This window comes from Grammomys surdaster, unplaced genomic scaffold (genome assembly GCF_004785775.1).
Source record: "Grammomys surdaster isolate TR1022 unplaced genomic scaffold, NIH_TR_1.0 97, whole genome shotgun sequence".
NCBI classification, from domain to species: Eukaryota; Metazoa; Chordata; class Mammalia; order Rodentia; family Muridae; genus Grammomys; species Grammomys surdaster.
The window spans coordinates 2510519-2532169 of record NW_021604576.1 but is presented as its reverse complement, the minus strand read 5'-3'; the positions used below and the strand labels follow the sequence as shown (position 1 = coordinate 2532169).

At 39.5% G+C, this 21651-nt stretch overlaps 1 protein-coding gene across 1 annotated transcript in view; it reads left to right on the top strand.

The window, feature by feature from the left end:
• Necab1 (N-terminal EF-hand calcium binding protein 1) overlaps nt 1-21651 on the top strand; it is a 140657-nt gene that overhangs the window by 95371 nt on the left and 23635 nt on the right. Inside the window, exons 6-8 of the mRNA XM_028780915.1 lie at nt 10469-10605; nt 17238-17359; nt 20960-21036. Of these exons, the coding sequence (XP_028636748.1) occupies nt 10469-10605; nt 17238-17359; nt 20960-21036 (336 nt within the window). The remainder of the gene's footprint in view (nt 1-10468; nt 10606-17237; nt 17360-20959; nt 21037-21651) is intronic.

Below are 21651 nucleotides of genomic sequence, written 5' to 3'. Positions count from 1 at the left end.
GATAGCATATGGGGAGTGATAGGAATTACTGATTTAGAAGTGTTTACACACGTTCTTGCCCTACTGCCTGCCAAGAAGTCCCATATTTTACAGCCTATATCTGTCTATTCCCAAGCTGTTCAAATAAATGAAGATAGCTTATCTCTACCAGATTGGGTCTCACAAAGATCTTGACCTTTTTATTGTTGGGTGAAACTAAAATAGGAAAGCAGAACTAACCAAGTAGAGAGCCTAGTGATTTTAAGGCAAACGCTCTGGAAACAACTCCTCACCTCCCCAGATCAAGAAAGAAAAGGTTATCAGCGACAACAACAGTCTTTGCGCATGCTCTGTCCCAGTCGTACTCAGGCCTCCGCTGAGCATAACCAGTGACTGCCCACTACGGTCACGACATCCTTGAGTTTCACTGTGACTTTGTACAATGGATGCCCAGTCCAGGAAACTAGAATTATGCTGAATTTTGTATCGGTTACATCACTGCAGATTGTTCCAATCTATTTTATTTGTTCACTTTCTCAATGTATCTATAACAGATCAGAAAAATCGTGCTCGCAGTTCAGGCGTTACTGGTTCCTAGCTATGGTAGGATGGTCCTCTGAACTCAGTATTTGCTTCAAATTCTAAGTCAAGCTAATGGTTTACTTGATAAGGCAGGGCTCATAGTGCCTTTCATCAACACTCACAGACTGTGGGTCATGTGTTTTGATAACAGCAGCCTTTGACACCGAATGCCGAAATCAGGGTGAGCAAGGTCCAGGCCTGGCCAGATTCTGCCAGCTACCAATTGCATGTGGTCTATGAACCCAGCCAGACTTTTCATTGGAAACGGTTCTATGGCTGCTTGCATAGTCTGGTGGACAGATATACGATCCCTTGTTCACAGAGCCTAAAATCCACTGTCTAAAACCCATATCTTACTTCTAGACATGGCTTGCCTGTACTTAGAACCTAAATAATCACTGTTTAAAGACTCTTTAGATGTCCTGAATGTCTATATAGGAGAGGTTTAGTGAATCCCTGAGAAGGATTCATAGTAATGTTATGCAAGACTTCTCAAATGTTGGCAATTTGTTGGCCCCTGGGGCACAGGAAGATTTTCAACTTAGAAGTCAATTTTTTTCTGTAAACCAGAGATAAATTTACTTTAAAAACAAATAGTTTGCTATTTTTTCTAACATAAAACTATGGCATTTTGAAAGGTGTGATTTTGTTTGATATGCAGTTTATATCTTTTGTCTATTATTATTATTATTATTATTATTATTAAAGTTATTCACTTTTCATCCTTACTGCTGCTGCCCCCTCCCAGTCACTCCATCCCACAATCTCTCCACCTATTTCCTCCTCCCCTTCTCCTCTGAGAGGCTGGAAACCACTCACCCCCACACACCTGGGTATCAGATCTCTGTGTGACTGGGCACATCCTCTCCCATTGAGGCTAAACATGGCAGCTGAGCTAGAAGATCCCACAGACAGGCAACAGCTTTTGAGATAGTCCTGGCTCCAGTTGTTCAAGGCCCACATGAAGACGGAAGTGCGTATCTGGTACATACGTGCAGCCAGCCTAGGTCCAGCCCGTGTTTGCTCTTTGGTAGATGGTTCAGTCTCTGAGAGCCCCAAGGATGCAGCTTAGTTGACTCTGTTGATCTTCCTGTGGAATTCCTATCCTATTTGGGGCTCACAGTTCTTCCCCCAACTCTTACATAGGAGTTCCCAAGCTCCGTCCACTGTTTGGCTGTGGGTTTCTGCATCTGTCTGAGTCAGCTGCTTGGTGGAGCCTCTCAGAGAACAGCCTTGCTAGACTCCTGTCTGCAAGCATAACTGTCATTAATAGTGTTAGGGATTGGTGCTTGCCCATGGGATGCGTCTCTAGTTGGAACGGTTATTGCGTGATTGTTTCCTCGATCTCTGCTCCATCCTCTGTGCCTGCATTTCTGTAGACAGGATAAATTTCGGGTCAAAAGTTTTGTGGGTGGGATGGTGTCCCTATTGCTCCAGTGGAGTTGCTGCCTGGCTATAGGAGGTGCCTCTTGAGGTTCCATATCACCGATTCTGTGAGTCACAGCTAAGGTCACCCTCATTGATTCTGGGCAACTCCCCTATCCCAGGTCTCCGGCACTTTTTCTAAATTCCCCCTACCTCCCAACACCTGAGTTTGATGATGATGATGATGATGAGGAGGAGGAGGAGGAGGAGGAGGAAGAAGAAGAAGAAGATGATGATGATGATGATGAAAACAATGAGAGTGTGTGTGTGTATGTGTGTGATGCATACATACAAAGAATTCTCTCTCTCTCTCTCTCTCTCTCTCTCTCTCTCTCTCTCTCTCTCTCTCTCTCTCTCTTTCTCCTGCCTAAACTTCACAGGCATGTATCACCACCACCCTAGTTTTGCTTTATCTTTGCAAGTCCCTTACTCTCTTTTATTTCCGGGAAATATTCTCTTTTTTTGCTTCGCTTGTTTGCTTTGTTTTGTTTTTTTTTTATTGTTTTGTTTTGTTTTTTGAGGCAAGGTTTCTCTGTGTAGCTTTGGCTGTCCTTAAATTCACTATGTATACCAGGCTGGTCCCCACTCATAGAGATCCACCTGCCTCTGCCTCTTGAGTACTGAGATTAAAGGTGTGTACTACCACCACCCACATCTCAGGGAATCACTCTTAAACACTAGAATCTTGTGTTCCATACCTCTGCTGGATTCAGATTTTCTTCTTTTGAATTACGTTGTTGTTAGATCGACTGGTCCTTGTCTTCCATGTTAATCACTTCCATTTATAATCCTTTGTTTCTTTTCTTGGCTTTTTTTTTATTGTTAAAGTATTTCTCCTTTTCCTCTTTTTTATCATCTAGGTACTGTGCATGGTCATTTGGTGGTTTTATTCCTTCTGACTTAGGCTTTCCATCCCCCTCCCCCCAATACTCGCAGCTGTGTGCTCTGGTTTCTAATTTCTGTGATACTGAACAGGGGACTGAACCTGGTTGGTGAAAGTTGGGCTCACATTGCTTAAGAAGGCAAGCAAGTTTAATCATACATCTAATATTCTAGAAAGAAAAGAAGAAAACATGGTCAAATCAGAAACATAAAAGAAATCCGGGAAAGATCCTGGACTATGGGACATTCATTCTAAGGAAATGAAAGACAATATTCAGGGGAGGGAAAGGGTGATGCTAGAATCATGGCTGGATTGATCAGTTGCATTCCATGTATTTATCCTTAGTGAAGGCAAATCAAGAGTATAAAGACTTTGTAACTGACTCCACAGAGTTCTTTTGTCATAGAACTCCACATCTTGTACTGCATATTCCTCAAAGACAATTCTACATGTCACAGCTTAAAACTGCATACCACATCTGTACATAAAATGTGTGTACGTCAGAGCAAGCAAGGCAGAAGATATGCAGGAGACAATGTAGGTATAAGGCCCTGAAAACATACGTAAAAGTAATATTAAACTCATATAGACTGAGTCGGTGGTATTTATATATTTAGAAGCATCTGTCTGAGTATGTGCATGAGTATAAGTGTTTGAACATGTGTGTAATGTGTGTGTGTGAGTGTGTGTGTGTGTGTGGTGTGTGTAACAGTTAATTGCAAAAAGGCCATGAATTTGACAAAGAGCCAGGAAGGATAAGTGAGAGGGTTTAGACAGAGGAAAGAGGAAGAAATGAATAATTATATTTCAATAGATTTTTGAAAGTTAAAAAAATATTAAATGAAAATACAGGTATAAGTAACTCCAGAATAATTAGTTTATATAGGAAAGCCACTACATATCAAACGTGAACTGTGTGTTTATCTTGACTGTAATTCTGATGTATTCTATTATTGTGGCAAATACATTTAGGTAGTTTTAAAATTTGTGTCTCCTACTATAATTTGTGACATCCTCCTTCATAACATTAATAGGGATTTTAAACATTAATCAAAATCTGCAAGCTAGACAACACAACATGCGCTTCCTGTGGCTTTCTTCATGACCCTTGAAGCAAACTGTGATAACTATTCTTAACCATTATGAGAACTTTGAATGATGGAACACATTTGTAAGTTCTCACATCTGTCAAATGGCACAAGGGCAGAATAGATCTCATGTGGCCATCTTCAGAGACTCCCTCTTTGTTTTGTTTTAGAATTTATTTTATTTTTAAGATCATAGTATATTGAAATCATTTCCTTTCCTCCCTCCAAAGCTATATGAATGGCTAACAATTTTCACCTAATGAATTAATTCATGTAACAGTTATCAATGACTTGAGTAAACATTATTCAGATCTCAGAAATGCAATCAGCTTTCATTTCTCTGTAACCTTTCTAATAGAGAGGAAGACTGAATGATGTCTGAAAATAAAATGTCTCACAGAAGAGCAGTGAGGGCTGTGGAGCCTTGTTTCAGAGGCAGAGAGCAGTAGCCTTGCCAACTGTGATAGTGTCTGATGTCCTCGTCAAGGAGACATTGTGACTGGATTCCACTAACATGATTAAGTTTCAAATGCAGCAATACAAACAAGCAAGTCTGATGATCTAGCTGGTCTGTTTAACTGAGATGACTCATAGTGGGTTAATAACTGAGCTTTCCACTATCCTGTCATGCAGATGTGCAGGACTCACTTGCTGAAAAATGATCTTGCAATTAAGATGCACAGGCAGTGCCCTAAGAAACACAATCTTCAAATTAGCTTCAAACACTGGGAAAAACTGGAATTGAGACGCTGGCATTTTGGCTTTCCAAAGGCAGAGATGGAAATTTTAAGTGTATGTGACAAACAATATCTACCCAATAATTCAATTTATGTGACAATTACCAATGACTTGAGTAAATATTATTTCGATCTGAGAAATACTGTAAGTTTTCATTTCTCCATAACCTTTTCTAACAGGAAAACTGAACAATGTCTGAAAATAAAGAAGAATCTAGACACTTAGTATTCATACATTGGCTATCCCATGCTTTATAGATTCTTGGAAATTGCTTCCTTCATTCCTCAAATATTGCACTTTGCTCAAATGTATATGTGCCAAATACCAACACTCCAGCCTTCTGGGGAGACAAGAAGGCAAAGATCCCTTTTTGTTCTTCACATTCAATACATTTGTTGGGAATGAGAGGTCCAGGGTTTGACATTTTCCGACTTGTTATCTATTTAACTTCCCATCTGCTTATTTGCCACTGCCTTCCAAAGGAACATCTGTGTGTATGTGGGAGAAAGGAAGGAGGTTGGATGTGAGCCACCTGGGTCTGCAGTCTCGGAGCATGGGATGCAGAGGAGAGAAAGGATGGAAGACTAACAAATGGTCTGAAAGCTGAAATGAGGACAAACAGTCTGCTGAGAGCAAGGCTGTATTTCCCTTTATAGAAGATCCACATGGCCAGGCAAAGCAGTCAGTGGCATGTACAAACAGCAAGAGCCACACATGTACAAAAGGCAGCTGGTGACTACAAGCATCCAGAACACCCAGGGCTCAGACATTCCTTCTGCTTCCCAAGGCCCTTATGCAGTGTCCTGTTTGTCACATAGTTTTTAACCATTTCTGGGGCAGCTGCTATGAGCCAGGAACTATTCTGAACACTCGGGATACAGATGAAAAAGATACAATGTTTACACCTAAGGATTTGACAGAGATTACAATATAAAATGGCAAATCCTATTCCCCACGTAGAGAAAATATGAAGGGAAAAGGATTGTGGGAAAATAAATGATGGTTCCAAGTCAGGAAAGGCTATGAAGACAGTGAGCTCAGCCTGGGAAGACAAGTAGAAATGTTACTCATCAAGGTCTACTTTTACTTAGCTCATCTTTCACTTAATGATCTCTAGTGCTGCCGTAATTTCATTGTTTTTCCTGTGGCTGAATGAAATCCCATCGTGTATATGTATTGTAATTCTCTGTCCATTTATCTGTTGATAAGCATCTCAATCAGTTCTGTTTCCTGACTATTGTGAATAGTGTAGCATGGTGTACAGACTCAGAATCAGTTGGGTATGTGCCGAGGAGTGGTCATGAGGTAGCCCTACTTTAAGACAAATACTGCATGGTCTATGCCATATGCATAACATAGATTTCAATGTGTGTGTGTGTGTGTGTGTGTGTGTGTGTATGATGAAGCTAGAAATGGGACCATATAGGAGAGAGTGAAATATCAAGGGAATGAGAGGTTGAGAAAGAGAAGATACTAGAATTATATGTGACATGAAACCAGAAGGGAAGGACTGAGGGGCAGGGAGAAGGAATACCTTTGGGAGAGGGAGTATGAAAATTCCATCGTAAAATACATTACTTTGTATGAACAAGAATAGTTTAAAATTTTAATTGAAAACAAGTTTCCGATTCTCATATCTAGGAGAGACACATAACAGCAATCCTTAGTAACTGTTTTAAAGCCTCAATCCCCAAAAGGCTTGTCTCACTTATCGTCCTTGTTAATGTCAAGCTCTTGACATTTCTGCCCAATATTCTCTCCCATCTCAGTTAGAGCACTTCCTGATGTCATCATAGAGTGTCACCAGGGTGCCATGGAAGAGCGTATAAAATAATGCCTGTATTGTTATGGTGGAACAATGATAGGAAAGCAACAGTAAGTCTGATTTTAATTTCCCTTAAATGTCTAGTTTTATGGTCAGCTCTAGACAGTAACACTGCATCATACCCTCTCCCCAAGGCTCAGGGGATATCATGTAAGAGCCAGGGAATAGGGAGACAGTCTCTGAAACGCTGTCTTCTGGACATGGCATGCCATCACACTCATGAGTCATAGTAACCACAGGTACCTATACAAGATCCAGCCCGCCAACATTCCAGCATAGTGATGGAGGAGCATATAAGGCCCCATCCATAGCAAAAGAAATATTGGCAGTTAATATATGATAGACGATGGGAAGTCACAGAGGGTGTGGCCACTGGCAAGTCACCATGATCCAGTAATAGCCCCACACCCATGCACACGCAAGCAACCTGAATTAAACCTCTATGGAGTTTTTAAAGACATGAAATCAGAAGGAGGATATGTTGGTCCAAACAAGCTGTGCAGCAGATAAGAGTGGGAAATGGGGGGATATGAATTGATGAAAATATGTCATATATGTATTTTTAAAGTATCTAAATTCATTGCACAATGTCACATAATATAAACATAATAAAAATTATTTTTATTTTTGTAAAATACAATATCAACATAATGTCTTTGCCATTCCCTGTGTCTAAGAAACAAAAGTCAAAAAGAAAAAATGGCCCAAGTGTTGTCATTGAGTAACTTAAAAAAACAAAGCTCTTCTTTTTCTAGCTCTGACATGACAGTGACAAATATTTAGCATTTAAATGAAAAAAAAAAAACTAATGCCAGCACCATGACCATTGCTCACTAAGTGTGTTGTGTCTTCTCTGATCAGTGCTGTCTGCAGATGGGAGTGAACTTTCATCCTGCTCAGGATTAGTCATAGTTTACGCTGAGATGCAGATGAGCTGGCAGAGTCTCTGACTGTGCAATTGTGTCTTGTATTCATTTTAATAAATTTTATTTGTAATGTGCGTGTTGGTGAGATGAGAACAACTGCGGGTGAGAATCAGACTTTCCCTCATGAATATGCTTTCCAGATCAGTGGAGAAAAAGTCTGTGAAGCTTTGGCTCCAAAGCTTAGGAACCTCTGAGATCAAATGAGGTATTGTGTGTATTTTAACTCGATGCAACTTATCCAGAGTTCTTGTGTCTATTGTAAGCAGGGGACGTTGCATTTTATGTTTATTTTATTAAATGGAGTTTAAGGACAGTTTTGAATTTTTAAGTAAGGCTATCTGGTTAGTGGGTTAAAAACAAAAAACATTTTCCTGGATTTCCAACTATAAGCTTTTCAAAAGACTGATGATTGAAAATTTGCTAAATAAAATTTTCTATGATGTTATTCTGTGGACTGGGAAAAAATGAGGTAATTTATATCAGAAGGACACCAGCAAGTATTTTATAATTTAGAATCCATAGAAGCACAGGATACTTTCAATTTGTAAAACATGCTGGACTTATTTAGCCTGATTTGCAAGTGAGAAAGGTGAAGTTCCAAAGGCTAAATGACTACACTTCTTTTGTTTGGATTTGTAGCCATACCTGCTAATTCCCCAGAATATCATGACTCAAGGCAGCATCTTGTCACTTTACTCCTCTTGGCTTTGCATTTTATATGATAAAATAACATATCACTCTGTTTAGGGACAGAGCAAATAGACTTAGTCCTCATCTCCCAAAGGTTACACAACATCTTAAAGTAACTCTACCAGTTGGGAAACACATTCATTCAAAGCATGCCTGTAAGGACCAATGAGATTCAAGCCACAGCACCAAGAAGCTAAAAACTAAGATTTAGCTGGTTTCTTGTAACTTGAAAAAAGACTCTGTTGACATTTCAGCCCTGCTAACCTGGCTGCAGCCACCACCACCTTAAATTTTTTCTTCTTCCTCTTCCTCCTCCTTTTCCTCTTCTTCTCCTTCTTCCCCTTCTTCTTCTTCTTCCTCCTCCTCCATCTTCCTCCTCCTCTTCTTTTATTCTTCTCTTATATATTACATTCTGACCTCATTTTCTGCTCCTCCCTTTCCTCCCAGTCCTCTCCCCCTCCCCTGCCCTCATCCACTCCTTCTCTATTTCCCTTCAGAAAAGAGCAGGCCTAGGGATATCAACCAAACTTGGCATATCAAGTTGCAGTATGACAAGGCACAAACACTCATATCAAAGCTGCAAGGCTGGAAAGGCAAGTCAATAATGGGAAAGGGGTTCCCAAAGCAGGCAAAAGAGTCAGAGAAAACCCCATTTCAACTGTTAGGAGTCCTACAAGAACATCAAACTACATGATTGTAGCATATATGTTGAGGACCTAGCTCAGACCTGTACAGGGTCCAAGATTATTGCTTCAGTTTCTGAGAGCCTCTGCGAGTCCTGGTTAGTTGATTCTGTGGGTAGTTTTCTTGTGATGCTTTTGACTCCTCTGGCTCCTACAATCTCTTCTGCCCCTCTTTGGCAAGATTCTCCAAGCTCCGTCTAGTGTTTGGTTGTGGGTCTCTGCATCTGTTCCCATCAGCTGTGTGATGAAGCCTCTCTGGTGACTGTTTTACTAGGTTCCTGTCTATGAGAATAGCAGAATATGATTAGAGATTCTTTCATTGGCTTTTTTTTTTTTGCCAGTCATATTTGGTTCTATCCTACATCTCTGGGTTATACAACCTCTTGTCCTTGGCCTTATAGGTAGTATCAGGCATGGGCTCCCTCTCCTGGCATGGGTCTCAAGTTGTGCCAGTCAGTGGCTGGCCACTCCCACAATTTCTGCTCCATTTTTACCCCAGCACATCTTGCAATCAGTACAAATTATAGGTTGAAGGTTTTGTGGCTGGGTTGGTGTCCCAATCCCTCCACTATAAGCCTTGTATGGTTACAGGAGATGTCCAGTTCAGGCTCTGTATTCACTGTTACTAAAAGTTTTAACTATAACCTGGCTTTCTTCCTTGGTTCTCACTGAGACATTACAGAGTGGAACTAGTACTAGCTAGAACAATGGTTCTCAAACTGTGAATCACAACCCCTTTGGGGGGGTCTAATGTCCCTTTCATGTTGGTCTCTTAAGACTATTGGAAATATCAGATATTTATATTATGATTCATAACAGTAGCAAAATAACAATTATGAAGTAGCAATGAAAATAATTTTATGGTTGGAGATCACCATAACATGAGGAACTGTATTGAAGGGTCACAGCCTTAGGAAGGTTGAGAGCCACTGATCTAGAGCTTGCTCATCTGCCATAAGAAGCAAGTGGCACTGCTATGCCCAAGTCAGTTGTGGTTGGTGGGCTACGTGGAACTCTTGTGATACAAGTTAGCTGCAGACAGTCTTTAACATTGCTGAGCAGACTGAAAAGATTGATTAAACTTTAAATATTCCAAGCCTAACATTTTCCAAATTTTAAAATAACTATACCTAACTTCTGTCTTCCCTGAAATACAGATCAAGCATGATACATGTATCAAGAATGAATTAAGGCATTTGTTGAAGCACAACTATATTTTTGAGTGAAAAAAGAAAATATATGATGCTGTGGTTATTATTTACATGAAACAGAACAAAGCAAGTCAGTTACACTCTGACATTCTTTTCCAGAAAATGTTTCTTTTCCCATGGATATCTATTAATTAATCTAATACTTAATTAATCTAATACTTAATCTGTTACTTAATAATGCCAAAGGTTTGTCCTTTTTGCTAAATGTGAGGCAGGTACAATAAGAAGCGATATAGTCTAATGAGTTTTTAAGTTTGGCCCCTGGCAGGTGGACAGAGTCCTACCTCAGACTTCTAGGCTAACAACTCTTTCCTCTCCATTTTCCCTTTCAGGATTAGTCTGAGACTGACGGGTACTTGGGGAAAAAAATAGTTCCCTGAATGTTTGTCTCTTACCAAACTACCAAACTCTTAATTACATTTGTTTTGTAACCCACAGGACTACCAAGAAGCCTCCAGTTTGGAACAATTTGTCACTCGATTTTTGTTGAAAGAGACCTTGAATCAGTTGCAGTCTCTCCAGAACTCTCTGGAATGTGCCATGGAAACTACTGAAGAGCAAACCCGTCAAGAAAGGTAGCTAATGTTTTCCATATCTCCAATGATGCAATACTCGTGGGAAAGCAGTTGAGGGGTTTTTCTGCTTATTCTAGAGAAAGCTGAATTAATGGATTTTAAGAAATGCCAAGGACCTCCCTAGGCTATTTGCTATGAAAAAAAGAAAAAGAAACCTCACCTCTTATTATACTACCTGTCATTTATTCAGCAAATGTGAATTAAAATTTTAGTATGTAGAGAAGAATTTAAAAACAATATAGATAATATTAATATATAGTTAACAAGATGTTAATTCTTAAAGAGCTAAAACTTATTACATACATAAAACACAGATACCAAAACTAAACTGTAAAAGGTACAACACGATAAACATAGAGGGAAGGAAATAAGTTGTCAGTGGGTTTCTAAAGAGTGAAATATTAAATATGGCACAGTGGAATTTAATCCCATGGTCTGGTATTCAAAATTAGTATAATTTGAAAACGTGGCAGTGATCAGAAAGGTCTTAATAGGTCGATGATCCTGGTTATATTAGAAAGATTGTGGCATTAATTATCAAGACAGATTACTTTTAAAATGGAGGAGCGTGGGTGATGAAAGATTTAAAAGCTAATGGTACCAGTGTATATCACTAAGAAGAAAATTAAGAACATAAAAGAGGCACTGTTGCTGAAGAGAAGCCTGGTAAAGCAATATCAGGATGACTCAAACCACTTGGTATGTTACTCAACTGACATTGTTTGTGTCTTGCAAGATTGACAAGGGCAACATTCTTGCTCTTGTTGATATGTCACATTAAGGTCCTGGATATGCCTTATGTAACCTTTGCTCTTGGAACCATGTGGTAAAGTGTTTTGAACAAAATGGTCATAATTTATCCTGTAAGACTAATTTTTCTGAACAGATTAATGGAAAGATGATTATCAAGACACCTCCATATTATAGAATTTTCAGCCATGTGTACAATGTCAGAAGAATAGGCACTCCCAGGTTACAACAGAAGAAGGCTGTCATGTGCCAATGATGGATCTAGGGTGTAGCCTATGAACCCTGGATTACATCCTTCAATAGGTCTGAGCAACGTCAACACTCACTTTTCTTTTCACTGTGTTGGGTGATTCCATTCCAAATTTACTTCAGGAAAACAGCAACCCACCTCTTCCAGTTTGAAATGATAACTAGATGTCTTGAAGCACAGTGAAACTGATTTCATGTTCTGAGTGAGAAAATGATGGTCCTTATTACTTCTTTGGCTTAGATCTCATGGATCTAAATTCTTTTCTTTTATAATCGATCATTTCCCACCTGAGAGGAGACTTAGAAAAGCCTCGGCTCTGCCTCCCCCTCTTCATGCTTGGATTCTCTTTTTCCCTTCTGTAGTTATCATAGGCCATACCCAGCACCACACACCCACAGCAAATGTTTAATGAACAATTGGTTTTTGTGTGTTAGGCTTGCTTTCAACTTTTGCCTGCAACCAGAAGCTGCACAGCATCTGTGTTTAATGGGAAGGAACAAAATAATATGGAGTTTTAAGAAAAATAGAAGACATCAGAGGATTAATGAACCGTTTACTTCTAGATTTATAGCTCCAAAACTGCTTGAATAATGGGAACTGTTATAGGTCTCCTGACAGTGTGGAGAGTACTGTGATACAGAATTTGACGGAAGCATCTAGAGATGTCCAGCCTAACCCCATTCTAAGACACCCTCAGGAGTTTCTGGGTAAATTAATGTTTAAAGTATGGAGAAAAAGTACACTACTATGGGTCAGTGCCCATTATATCCATTATGAAGTTTCTGGTGGTTCAGAAGGAAGCATTTATTAGCCCTAAACTAAAAGGCTAGGTCTTCTTTCCAAGGGTCATGCCTTCCTACAGAAATCTCAGTACCAGTACCCATGACAAAATAACAGTAAGAGGGAGTCTGTCCTGTCCCAGAATGTCAATCAAAACAACCTTGGCATAGCTTCCTAGGCTGAGAAGCCTTGAACTGGATCTTTAGGACAATTTTGAGAGGCAAGATGATATTCTGTATTGGAGGAGTGTGTTTGAGCCCACCCCATGTTGGATACCTGTCATCTAGCTAGCTTTTCCAACCTTTTTTGTCACTCCACAATTCTTTATCTATAAAGCCTCTATGTCCCCCACCGAGTGCTCTAGTTGTGCCTTGTATTCCCACTTAACTATCTCAGTTTTGTCCTTATTTGTCTTCCCCATCAGTCTTACCATTTCTGGATGTTAGGGCTTTCACATCGTTCCCCCTCCATGTGTTAAATGAGCAGAGCCAAATGAATGGGAGTGAACCCAAGAGAAGAGCACTGCGGTAGGGACAGTGAGGAGGCCACTCCATCTGCTATCTGGGAGATCTTTTTTTTCTTTTTATTTTTTATTGGATATTTTATTTATTTACATTTCAGATGCCATCCTCTTTCCCCATTTCACCTCCCTAGAACCCCCCCATCCCATCTCCACTCCTCCTTTAGCTAGCCAGATGCATTGGGAGTTAATTATATCATAGGTTGTTGCCAGTGGTTATAAAAGACCAATCTAATGAAACCAAGGCTTAAAGGAAATTAGTCTAGCAACTATATATAGTACATATCTGTGTGAGAAAAAAACAAAATAAAGAGAAGCCAAAACAAGATTTACCAAACTCCTTCATTTTTAATATCAAAAAAGAGAATTCCATGATTCCTTACATAGTCAAGAGTTGTGAGCTATAGGTTTCATTAAAATTCCCAGGGCCATAATCATTTTCTTCCCCTTCAGCATCCATATTACTTTAGAATTTAATACTTATGAAACCAAGGGATACAGACTTGTTGAGAAGGATGAAATCTAGAAAAATCATCTCTTCCTTCTAGAAGCCCCAGGCAGAATCACACAACATCGTTCATCCTGCAATAATGAATCAGACATGCTGGGCTGAGCATAATGTCTGTACCCATTCATGTGAAAGTGGCAATTTTGGAGAGGGGGATATGCACAGCTGGAATGTCAGCGAGGTGAGATTCTCAGATGGCATTTCATACCGTCTCTGTATCTGCTCAGGCAAACTGGCTAAGTGGGAGCCACTTTAATTCCCTGTCTTTTGAAAAAGCCTAATAGCCAGTGGCAAAAGACGTCATTTTGAGATGTGAAAAGTACCCTGGAGAGGACCCCAGGGCTATTATGTAAACCCTCCTCCTCACAAGCTCCATGAAACACAGTTCAATTATGTGTGGATTTCCTTGTAGAATGGAATCTTTAAGTAAGGTCTTCTTTCCATGCTTCTTCTATGGGCAGGGATAAAATAAGTCCCTCAAGCTTGGAAGCAATTTCTTGACTTTTGATCATTGTCTAGTATTGATAGGAAAGACTTTAGTTTCACCACAAGTGATTACAAATCGCCCTATGGCTTATGATCTCCTAGTTTGGACAAAGCAGCTCTGTTGCTGTGTCACCAAAGCATGAAACTTATGCTGTAGGAAAATCCGTAGAGAAAATACTTATTGGAATGTCTTCCAATATTTATTGCAAACTAGATACATCTGATACTAGATACATGTTTCTGTTGTTGTTCTCTGCCTAAACTTTCAAAGTTAACATTTAAAAAGCCTGGATAAAAGAGTTGTGAAGGGAAGAAAAGCCCCACGCCACCCCCAACCCCCAAACTAGAAACTCAAAATCTTAAACTAGAAGAATGTAAAGTGATTTAAAAGTCCTGGGAAAGCAGCTCTCACACACTGTATGAGAGGAAGTTATGCAGTGATGAGACCAAAGAACCCTGAGATGCTGGAGGATTCATGACGGAGCCATGAGGAACTGGCAGTGAACTGAAACAGTACTGTGGGAATCTCCACCAGAGGTTTGCAGTGATTGCCCTTCCAAGTCAGGAGAAGCTTAGAGGTCAACAAGTGTGAACCAGGTACCACAGGGGCAGGCTACAAAGATGAAGATGAGACACTAAGTGAAGCCCTTCAGCCTGACCAGGTAGTCTAAACCCGCTTTGTAAGCCATTTCCAGGTTACAGATATCAGGGCTCAAAGTGTTAAGTTAGGGGACACTTCAGCAGAAGATCTGATTAGTCTAAGAGAAAGTCATAGTCACGCCTATGAACAGGTGTAAAGACTCTGATGGGAAGATGTGACTTGGCTAACGGCAATGAGTACAAAAATGCCAACCTGCCTTGTAAGTCCTCACTCTGGAATGTCGAGGGTTGGGTGGAGCAACAGAAAGCACAAAGCAAGCACAAAACCAGAAGAAACGGAAACTGTTACAGAGTTTGGGACCACCATCAGACTTAACTCAGATTATAATTAGCCAGATTTATTAAAACTTCTAGCAGGGCAATGTTCTCTAACCCAAATCAAAGACATGCAGTACAGAAACAGGTGACAGAATGGTTCTTAAAGGAGAAACCACAAGAGCTGTTCTGCTCTGTCAAGATTAGATGGTCAAATTGACCACAAAATAGTCCTTGAGTGTCTGCACATGCAAGTTATAGAGGCCAAAACTAATAGTTAGTCATAGCAAGAACAAGCTATGGTTGCTGGGCAGAGCTCAAGGGGTTGGGCGTGTCAGCAAGTTGTCTTTTAGGAGCTTGGGTCAGAAACCAGCAGCTCTTAGATACCAAGATGGAACCCTAGCAAAAGTGTAGTTTCTTTAGCCATCATAAAACAATTCTGAGAACAGAAAAAAAAAAGATCAAAAGAACTAGACCCATCAAAAGGTAAACTTGTTGCTAAAGGAAGTAGAATCTGCAGCATATGAAGGAGATTTGTCTCAAACATCCAAACTTATAATTGTAAAAGTGTAAAAGTGTAAAAGTGTAAAATATTCCTTAGGGAATATTTTAATATAAAATTATAATAAAGTCTCTACAAAGTAGCAAGAAAGAAAATATATGATGAAAAACGAGAAAGTAAGTTTAAAAGATCTAATGTTTGTAAAATATAAATTCTAGGAAAAGAACAAGGGAGAAAATTATCAAAAGAATAACTCAAGAAAAGCTTTGGAACAAGTGTGTGAGTCTTCCGCCTGGTAAATTAGACTAAGAATTCATTATAATGAGATGTTTTCAAAAAAAAATCTAACTTTAAGGAATACAATATGTAATATCTTTAAGGATATTAATATGTAATATCTCAGAATATTACAGATGATGATGATGTGCCCAGACATTCTAAGAGAGGGGAATCCAGGACGTCTGGACAGGACAAAGGATATACTCTGGGGATTGGAATGCATAGTGCTCCCTCCCTCAATCCCCCCCCCTCTCTTTCTCTCTCTGTGTGTGTGTGTGTGTGCATGCATGTGTCTGTCTCTCTCACTCTCAATCTTTCTCTCTTAATAAAATAAAACAAAAACTAACACATTGGAATCAGATGACAAAACAAACAAAAGGAAGAGAGCCCAAGAGAAGGCACAAGAAAACTAGACCACTCATTTGCACACTCAGGAATCTCATAAGAATGGTAAACTGGAAGTTTTAAAATATAAACAGAGGACCCGTTTCTGACTAGTGCAGGACCATGCTGCCTTAGTCTCTGTGAGTTCATCTGAACTTTGCTCATGTTCATTTTGAGGGCTTTGTTTCCTTGATGTCCTCCATCCCCTCTGATTCTTAAACTCTTTCTGCCTCCTCTTTCACGGGGTTCCCTGTGGCCTGATGGGAGGGATTTGATGGAGACATCTGGTCTAGAGTTGAGTGTTCAAAGGTCTCTCAGTCTCCTCATAATGTCTGGCTGTGGGTCTCTCTGTATTTGCTCACATCTTATGAAGGAGGGAGCATCTGATAATGACTGAACAAGAAACTGATCTATGAGAATAGTAGAATGTCATTAGGAGTCATTTATCACCACATTTTTTAAAGAACAGTAGTATTTGACCTTATGGCCCTAGACTATCTAGTTTCAAATTCTTGGTCACCCACTATTAGGAATAGTTTCCATCTCACAGAGTGAGACTTCAGTCACTCAGAGATTAGTTGGTTATTCCCACAAGCTTTGTGCCATCATTACCCTAGTATAACTTGTAGGAAAGACATCATTACAAATCAAATATTTTGTGACTGGGTTGATATTTCTCTTTGTGTAGAGTGAAGAGTATCTTCCTGTATCACAGATACTAGGACAAGTGAATAAGGTCTCCATGGTAGAAAAATTCATAAATAAAATAAATAAATAAATCTTAAAAAAAAAAAGAAATGTCTATGAAAAAGGAGTGGAGGCACATCTGGGCATGGGAGGAGGAAGATTCAGTTATTTGGCTTTTTTAAATTTAGTAGATTGGAACAAAAATGTAAAATATTAATCAACCAAAGAAAATTCCATAGCTATTCTCAAATTGGTGCAAAACACTACACATCATGAACACATATTTTATTTCTGTTAAAGACTTGGCCAATGATAGAAAGATAGGTTAGGTTACAAACTAAATTTTACTTGGGCTTAATTTTAATAATGAAAACCTGGAACATTCTCATCCTTTCATTTGGATATTACAGTAACAACGTGCCTGTCTATCCAGAGCATGTTTGCAGGCAGTGTTTCTTCCACATTTCACTAAATATCCCAGGAACCCTTAGTCATTGATACTTTAGGATCTCATCCTAGGAGAAGATACTGAAGCTCTGACAGTAAAGTTCAATATTGGCTCTTGTTTTAGGCAAGGGCCATCCAAGCCAGAAGTCCTGTCCATTCAATGGCCTGGAAAGCGATCCAGCCGCCGAGTCCAGAGACACAACAGTTTCTCCCCCAACAGCCCGCAGTTCAATGTCAGCAGTCCAGGTAAGCAGACTTCGATGCTCTTCCTCATCATGTGGATAGATTAAAAGCAGAAGCCTGGAATGTTTCCCTTTTACCAAATGCCTGTGAAACTGAGGAGAAGCCAAGTATTAGGAAGTGAGGAGGTACCCTCTTGGCAGTCCCATCCAATCCTAGCAGATGTGCCTGGATGGCTCACAGAGAGATGGACACAGCAGAAATCGCTCTAGCCAGCAGTTCCCAAGACACGTGCACTGTGGGGCACCCTAGCTCTGAACTTGCTCCTCCACCCCGTACCTCCTTGTCCCTCTCCAAGTCACCTGAAGTGTGTACCATATACTCATCTAGGAAAATCTTAGGATTAGCCTTAGATGAGGCTTCTGAAGATTGTGAGTTCGTATAATGCTTGTCAGGCTAATTCTGACTGATTTGAGTATTACATTTTAACTATAACATTTACAGTTATTGTAAAATCATTCTGAAATATGCGAGCTTATGTTTGCCCAATATTCAAGTAACTATTGTAAACATGAATGTATGCAAACACATCTGCACTTGAACACATCAGTGCATTAACATTTTAACACAAATACTTCAAGCATTTCAAGGACATTCCACTTGATTGGAAGATGTCGAAGCACACTTTTGAACAGCCTTATTCTATCCCAAATCCTTACACAATGGAAATGTGTAACCACATTCTTCCAGATCACTCAGAAAAAACAATGCTCAGAATAGAAAATGATCTGTCTATGATCATATGGACTATTAGCCCATTTTTATTGTCAAAGAAGCCCAATAGTTACAACTACAAATATTTTTTGTTCCTCATGAGTATGGTAGGCAGAGGTTTGAATATTATAAGCCAGGCTCTAGGCTAAGTTCTGTGCTCCTAGTGTAGCTTCACCTGGAATAAGTAACACTCAAAATATTTTTGCCTCCTGGTAGATGTCATAAGTACAAGCAGCCAGACAAAAATTATATAAATACATTTAAACTACAATGTTAGTCTTGCCACCTAACTTTCCACTGGCCAAATAAGTCACATGCCAAGCCTACTAATCATGAAGAAGAAAACTATGCCCCTCAAAGAAGCAAGAGATGTACAAAGTTGCCCCTACTGACTTCCACAGGAACTGTGGAAAAAAAAAAGAGCAAGAAGTCAGACACCAGATAACAGACTGCTTTCATGGCCGGAAAATGGCAGTGCTTGGTTCCCAAGGACAAACATAGATTATAGAATTTCCATTTTAACCATTTAGAAAACACAGAGCCAGTAAGATACCTCCAGGAGTAAATGTGTTTGCTAAACTTGATCTTCAGAATCCACGCGGTAGAAAGTCAAACCCCCTAGCTAAACCCACTCCCACAGGTTGTCAGCTGACTTTTACATACATGCCTTGAAATGCATGAATTTCCCCTGTACATACATACACATATGTGCTTGCACACACACACACACACACACACACACACACACACACCAGATAGATAGATAGATAGATAGATAGATAGATAGATAGATAGACAGATAGATATGATATTTTTAGAACAAATAGAGAAATTAGTTATGACCATGCTATCCTGAATGTATCCATCACTTTTAATCTTAGAAGCTAAGTAGGAAGAGGCCTGGTTAGTGCTTGGATGGGAAGGCATAGACGAAGCTATATAGTTCCCAGGGACTTTGATTCTTCTTAAATCTTTGTAAGCAACAACTCAGCTTAGAAATTGCTTCTTAATTTGCTGATTAAAAAGTAAACATACTGGGTTTTGTATCTAAAGTGTTTTCTTTAAATTCATTTCTAATACCACTTCTTTGGTGCAGTGCCAATGTTTTTTGTTTTTTACTTTATAATTTGTTGGCGCATTTCTTCCTTCTGAAAGACAGATACAAAAGTACTTTTTGATAGAAATCACTATGCTTTACTTTTGCAGTCTTAAAGATTAATGGGATTTACTGTGCTATTTCTGTATGGGAACAGTACCTCTTTATCATTTAAGTCTTGATTCTACTTCTCTCTATGCTAAACCAAGACTTGGAGCTGTGAATTCAATATTGCCCTCATTTGAAGGAAGAGTAACTAATATAACTTCGACAAGCACGTGTGAGACATCTAGAATGAGCTGTCATCAGCACATAGGAAGCTAGGATGCCCATGCAAGGTCTCAGACCATATCTTCCTTTACATCTTTTTATAATAATAGTTACAGTGATATTACAAGCAGTGTTTACACAATGTTTCAAGTGGTGTTTTCTGTATAATCTAGAAAATGGTCTATAATAGCCATATTTTGGATTTCAAATGAGCTTATCAAGAAAATAACAAGCCAAAGTAAAAGAATAAGGAGAGAGAGGACAGGGGGAGGGAGAGGGGAGACAGAGATGAAGGTGAGGAGAGGGGGAAGAAAGAGAATATTATCAAAACAAGCTCTTAAGACATCCCACAGAAACTGACTAAGGAAGCCCTGTTAAGGCAGCCAGCTGGAGTTGCTCAGGAATAGCCCCAGTAGAGTACCCACTTTGGTGAGGCTTCTAAGTAAAAGAACAAATAGCAACATCTAAAGATGAAGTCATCAAACTGGTCATCACGTGGAATTCACAGTTGAGCTTCTCTTCATGGATATGCTTCCTGCATCTGAAGTTCTGGCTTCTCTTTTTCACTGCAGGCCCTCTTATATTATGGGGGAAAACAATAATAACACTTATTGGCAATGCTTTACCTGTTAGCACCTCTCAGGGGTATAATGTACTTACACTTGAGTTGTTCTGTTGTTCTAGTTCCTCCCTGCTGGAAAGTTAGAAAGCCTGCTCGTCCCCAGACAAGGAGTCTTAGAGGACACTTTGAAGCAAACATGCTTGCGGCTGAAATGAGGAGGGAGGGCAATCCTACTTTTAAAGCCACTTCTCAGTGAGCTGAGACAGAACAACATTCTGCCAGTATAACGTATCTTACACGGTAACAGATATGCAGATATATATACCCACATTTATACATATTTCCATATGTACTTCATATGTATTTCATATGGAAATATGTATAAATATTACATATACATCATATACATATATGTAATAAGTATATTTCATACACAGGATATAGAACAACAGGCTCCAGTTTACACTCTGCACCTCTAAGCCATGACTAAAGGGTCCTTGTGTTCCCAGGTTAGTCAGTGGGAAAGGGAACACCAGCCAACTTGCTGTTACACTTCTTTTGCATCACCACTCCAAATCAAGAGACTGATTTTATCTGTTCCTGCCCCTGCCTTACAGATGAGTTTAGAATCAGGGCTTTCCTTCTTTTTCCAAAGAAAAGTATTTTATTGGATTGTAAAAAGGGCTCAGCAAGATCTGTTCTCTTGAGCCTTACAGGCTAGTACGGTACACAATATTTTTCTAAAAAGAAACTTTTTAAAGGAGCAGGGGAGGCTTGTGAGTGAAGCCAGTGATGCACGGATTTCTATGAGCTGGGTACTTAGAAATCGCTCATAGGATAGACTTTTAGGGATGTGTTAAATAGTCAGTGACACAACATTCTTCCTTCAGGGTGAAAAGATAGATAACTAAACAATCAACATTCTTAAAAATTTAACACTCTGCCTTTGTGATTTCCTGCCAAGCATTGTTAGAAGAAGACAACCAGTGGATGACCCAGATAAACAGACTCCAGAAATTAATTGATAGACTGGAAAAGAAGGTAGGTACACCTCCAACCCCCCAATATCTAACTGGTTCTGTGGATATTTGATTGGTAGTTACAAGGCCTTGTTTTCTGATTGGTTATTTATTTGGTTGTTAAAAATAAATAGGAAAGTTCATAGTTACATTTAAAATAAGGTCTAGGGCTGATAATTAAATGAACTCTTTAGATTATGCTTGAATGTTGCTAATCAATCTCGTAAAGACATACAAGTGAGGTCTTGAGAATCTTTTTGTTTGTTCGTCTTTTGGTTTTTCGAGACAGGGTTTCTCTTTATAGCCCTGGCTGTCCTGAAATTCACTCTGTAGACCAGGCTGACCTCAAACTCAGAAATCCACCTGCCTCTGCCTCCCAAGTGCTGGGATTAAAGGGGTGTGCCACCACTGCCCGAAAAGAATCTTTTAATTTAATTAGGGGGCAGGGTTATTCTTTGCTCAACTTCTAGAGATTAACATACTAATGGACAGTTTTAGTGTTAAGCCTTCAAGGTAAACAGGAATATGATGAAGACATCTTTGGAGCTACATTGTATGTTCCTAAGTACATCATTTTGGTTTGGTTTGGTTTGGTTTGGTTTGGTTTGGTTTGGTTTGGTTTGGTTTGGTTTGGTTT